This window comes from Antrostomus carolinensis, unplaced genomic scaffold, assembly GCF_000700745.2.
Source record: "Antrostomus carolinensis isolate BGI_N321 unplaced genomic scaffold, ASM70074v2 scaffold19848, whole genome shotgun sequence".
Taxonomy (NCBI): Eukaryota; Metazoa; Chordata; class Aves; order Caprimulgiformes; family Caprimulgidae; genus Antrostomus; species Antrostomus carolinensis.
In genome coordinates, this window is record NW_010335221.1 from 11,147 (window position 1) to 16,651 (window position 5,505).

Sequence of the window (5,505 nt, forward strand, 5' to 3'; positions counted from 1 at the left end):
ACAATAAGTTTCTACTGTTCATATATTCCCTGTTTACTTCTACACTTGTTCTTTTGGTTTGTTAAGAATTTGTATAATCACTACTCACATAATTCGTACCTTTCTTTCTCTCCAGTTCATACAACCTTCAAGATAAAAATGCACTAATCACCTTTTGCTTTTAGAATGGAGAACTTTATACCTGCTCCCAGGACACTAACTTGTAAAGTTATTTTCAATTTTTCCTTACTTTTCTGGAAACATGACGCACATTTCAAAGCAGATCACTCTGAAGTGTGTTTATATATGTATCACTTTAGAAAGCCAACATAGTTTAAAATTCATAGAATCCTAGAATCATAGAATAGATTGGGTTGGAAAAGATCTCCAAGATCATCAAGTCCAACCCCTGATCCAACTCCAGTTACTATATCATGGCACTATGGTCCAATCTCTTTTTTTAAAACCTCCAGGGATGGTGATTCATTATGTTTTCAGAAATATAGCCACATCTCAGTATGGGCATTTTAATAACCTTTGACAGTCTAGAAATTCAGAGTTGTTATTAACAGAAAAACCTGTGTATTTAGCTTTTTCTTTAGAAACATCATTTTGAGAATGACACAGGCTTTGTAAGATACTTACACGCAACAGTTTTGTGTGTATCTCTGAAATTTCATCCACTTCTGATGCTTCCAAGTTGATCTGCATCAAATTCTCATATCTGACCACAAAAAAAGCACAGATTAAAATAAAAAACCAAGCAGTGAATACACTTAAAATATTCCTTGAATCTAGAGTGTAACAATGACTACCTTTTCTTTTATATGAAATACAGTATCTGTCAAGCAGCAACCATGAAACACTGACAATCTTAAGTGGCCATTAATAGTGGAAATATTTCAGTTATTAAAAAAAAAAAAAAAATCATTGAATTTTTTTCCTAAATCTGAACTGTTAGAAAGAAGTTTGAAACCTTCATCTCTGACTTCTTTCTTCTATTCCCATTACTTGTACTCAACAGGCAGTGGAAAACTATTTGCTCTCATCAAATCATTTTTTAAAATGTTACCAAACTAAAGTTACTTAAAGTAGTCATTGACACACAACAAACTAATACTCCAGGGCACCAAAATGCTTTTCTGTGGAAACTTCCTGGAAAGACTGAGTTGCCAAAACCTTGGGTTGGTTGAGTTACCAATATCTTAAGGGCTGGGTTAGTAGCACCATCTGTTCATATTGATACTTTCCATATGACCACAGCTCAAGTGCCAAATAAATCATTGGGACGATATTTTTCCTCTTAAGTCTCAGGCACATTTTATTTTTAATAACACCATCAAAACCAGCTCAACTGCTTTCAAAGAATACATACTTTGCTCAAGTTTAGTACTTTGTTTACCTTTTCAAATAAAAGCTTTGCACTGTCATGCTTTGAAGCATAGCTTTGAAAAGGGAGGACAAACAAGAGGACGTCCTTTGCTAACTCCATAAAAGTCTTCTGAAGTCAAATAAACTGAAAATCCTGCCCCTTTGTAAGGGGCCAAAAGAACATGTGCAAACACAGCAAATTTCTGTTCACAATGAGAACCACTCCAGTTTGCAAGTGAACTTTTTTTTTTTCCAAATTGCTGCTCTGAGATACTGCTGAACGCACTAGAGTCACAAATCAGAACCTACAGCAGTTCCTTCTGAGCTCTAAGTGCCATTCTTCTGTGGTGACCTGTCAGAATGCAGGAAGAAGCTATCTGAACCAAATACAGAGTGAACTAGAACCAGTCCTGTCAACCAGTGTAACTGGCACAAAGAAGAGTTTGGATTACAGCCCTGATGATTTGTAACTAGGCTACAGAGGCATATGGTTATCTTGCTAGCTATCAACTTTGCTAGTTTCACTGGTTTTTTGTTTTGTTTTTCTAAAGCAAGTACCTTAAAGCCCAGGTCTGCCAGTTTGTACATGTTTGGCATGCACACAGCAGATCTGACAAATCTTTGGGTATCCATCATTACTACACACAAGCAGTTCAAATTGCACATGCGTAGCAGCTCGAACATGGCTTACGTCTATTCTTAAATCTACTCTGCAAACCCAAGGGCTCTACATGTGTGCATTAATCATCTTGTGGGCATCTGCATTTTCAGAGCAGCCTAGAAGCAAGTTTAGAGAATCTTATGACCAAGACAGCATCTGGGGGAGACTGACAGTGAGCTCAATAGGAAAACAGCTACCCATAGGACAATCTTGTGAAGAGCTGGGGTTTCAAGTTTGTATCAGACTGTGTAACAATAACACAACTTCAAAACAGAGCTAATGCTTGTTTGTGGAAAGACTGAACAAAACACTGTAAGGACACTTGAACAGTGAAAAATAATGTGACTGAGAATTGGACACTGAGTGGGACTCAGATGACAAAAGATCAGGAGAGAGAAAAAGTGAAATCTGGAGGGAGAATTCAATGGTGCAATCCCATCTACAGATGGCACTTGACTGAAAGAGTTAGGGCTGAAGAGTGACCACTGGAAAACATCTGCCTCCTTGGAATGGAAGACAAGAAATAAATGCCTTCTGTGGCTTTGAAACTTGGAAGCCTCCTGGGCTAAAATATAACAATTATTTAGTTGCTTCTTATTATAAATTTTAAAGGAAGTTTTAAAGAAAGCACCATAAAAAAAATCTTTCTACTCTATAGGTCTAAATAGGTCCATATGGGCAACAGTGAGATTCTGTGATACAGACCTCTGCCATTTGACAAAAATATAATAGTCAGGTACTTCAAAAAATGACAGAAGTAGAATTTCCTGTGCAGTTTACTTTTGGTATCCCTACATGCACGCACTGTGATCTAGTGATATCCTAATGCAGCTTTGGTTTCTGGTGGGGTTTTTGGGTTTTTTTTGTTTTGTTCTGTTTTGGTTTTTTTTGCAGCTGCTCCATGTTATATTTAAACATTAAAATGCCTTCCATGCAGTAAATGCTACAGTCTTAAAGCTATGAAAGGGGCAGTATTTAAACTCATCCTTAATAAAGACACACAAGCAAACTCAGTGATAAAAACACTAAAGGACTAATGACAGGAGAGCTACTCAATTCTTTGTCCAGGCTTTACTACAGCTTCTAAAGTCAACAATGGCAAATAAGCCGAGTCAGAGAAGAAAGGAGAAAAAGAACACGTTCTGTTACTAATCAATAGTAATTACTTGTTCTCACTAGGTTAAGCACCAAAATTAACAGTCTGAGTAAAGCATATTACTAAATCTCTTTAAGTTGCTGCCACCAGCAAATCCATGCTGATTCAATTTTAACTTTTATATGCAAAAACCCTTTAAATAAACATAACTTAAAATACCACTGTCATTACAGATGACAATGAAAAATAAATGCATTCAGTTTAGTGCTTCTACTCACATTTTCTCAGCTTTCTCAATGTTTCTGCTGCAGAAATCCAGCCTGATGACAATCTCTGTCTTTTTATGAACCATTTCATTGTAATCATCCTTGATTATTTCACTAAAAAAGTGAAGCATTAGTCTATAACAAAAGTATTTAACTGCCATCTTACTAGCCATCAGTAATACAATAATATAACCACAGTAATAACTGCTAGTGAGAATTACTTTCAGTTAGATCCGCATTACTATAATCCTTACACGAAACTATCTTGTGCAAGCTGCTCAATTTCACCTGCATGTTACCAGAGGTTAGACTTAAATTATCCACAAAAGAAAGTGAAACTGCAAATACCTAAACCTTATTGTCAGAAAAAAGAAGAAAAAGTTTCCTTAATGGCAGAAAGGAAGAAAAAATTCAGAAAGGCTATTCATATTCAAGGAGTAAGGAAAACTTCTTGAGAAGACTAAAGAAAAAAAAGATACTGGGAGATCACAGAATAATGTATTGATAATCAAGGCATATCTTAATTAAAAAAGAAAAAGCATAATGACATTTGATACATTGCTTACATTAGCCATCGTATTCCTTTTCGCATCAGCTCCTGGTAAAGCAGCAGAGAACTGGCAACTCTACAGGCATAACATACGATACCTGTTACTGCCTGGTGGAAAAAACAAACATTAGGACTAATCTAGCATTCTCTTAACGATTGTTACAAGTCAATTAATCACAATAAAGCAACACAGATTAATAAAAGAAAGAGCAACATGAAGATGGTAGTTTAAAATGAATAACTTTGCCCTAACTTTAGTTGGGAGATGACCAAACACTCATTATGGAGGCAGAACTAAACATGGTAGTGAGTTTTTCCAGTTACACTGAAATATCTGTTAGAAATGAAAATAAGTCTCTTATAAACAAAAATGACTCCACTTACTCTCAGGATTTATTTTAATTTCTGGAAAGCCACAAGTACATTTCTTCAGTAGTTTAGGAATTAAACACATACATTAAAAGAAACTTGTAAAAAATGTCACATTTTTAAATTCTAAGGCTAGGGACTCTCTTCATTCACCTGATTCCACTTACAAGTTTGCTGCATTATTTAGAATTGTGAACAAAGTTTCTGAAATTCTAATTTACAATATTTTAAATCATTAATATCAACTGATGACTTTGTGTTTATTAATTTTAAAGACTTCTGGTATTCAAAGAGAGATATGCTTTCAGAACTACCATGGCTGAATACAAGGCTCCTCAGCAGTCAGTATTTAATAGGCATAGTATAAATGATGGTCACAAAGTCAAAGTATGGCAATGCATACATTCAGGAGTTTTAGAAAAACGATCAAAAGAATGAAGCATCCTCTATTTGTCTCCCAGAGATCCTGAAAAATTGTGAGAGAGGCAACAGAAATTCCACTCTTCTGCAGAGTCCTAAAGACTCCTCTCTATTGAGAGAAAGATGAAAGTTATTGTTCTTACATTAAGTTTTGCACCATCACAGGGGATGTTACGAATCTTCTAGCTAACTTCAGGACTCCAAAGTGGCAGGCTCCTTTCTCCCCATCACTGAATTATGCAGCTACAAAGCACTTGGACTTTAGAAGGCTGTTTTGGGGTTTGTTTTTTTAAAGATATCCAAACGTATTTTGTATACAAAGCGTGGCTTTAACGTACTTTTGAAGCCCTTGTAAGCACATACATTTCTGTCAATCAGAATCCTCACCAGCATATTAAAAATAGTTTCACTAACATTATTAACCTGAAAATCAAGTAGCTTTCACTTCAGTATCATTATCTGAGACAGGTATATAAATTAAAATCATAATTACTCACTTTAGCCATACTGGCATCCCCATCCAAATCATAACGTTGATGTACTTTAGGAAGTAAAACTGAAACATAAAACAAACATTTGTATTTTCTTATTTTCCATAAGAGACTTCAAAAGTTCAGACTACTTCCCCTCCCCACCCTGTACAATGTTTTTGTGTGTATCTACATGATTTTCATCTAATCTGCTACTGCCAAGTCTTTTAATATCGTGTGGATCTCATGCATACCTTAAAAACCAGCCTTTATCTTCAACACTTTAAATAACTTAGTGTATTGGGTTTGCATGGCAAGGTTTT

At 35.4% G+C, this 5,505-nt stretch overlaps 1 protein-coding gene across 1 annotated transcript in view; it reads right to left on the reverse strand.

Annotated features, from left to right (window-relative positions):
- Positions 1 to 5,268, reverse strand: part of LOC104530013 (serine/threonine-protein kinase TBK1-like) — a gene marked incomplete at its 5' end in the record, with an annotated part of 11,535 nt that extends 6,267 nt beyond the window's left edge. Inside the window, 4 exons of the mRNA XM_010174476.1 lie at positions 625 to 703; positions 3,386 to 3,487; positions 3,940 to 4,031; positions 5,210 to 5,268. Of these exons, the coding sequence (XP_010172778.1) occupies positions 625 to 703; positions 3,386 to 3,487; positions 3,940 to 4,031; positions 5,210 to 5,268 (332 nt within the window). The remainder of the gene's footprint in view (positions 1 to 624; positions 704 to 3,385; positions 3,488 to 3,939; positions 4,032 to 5,209) is intronic.
- Between the last annotated feature and the right edge of the window lie 237 nt (positions 5,269 to 5,505).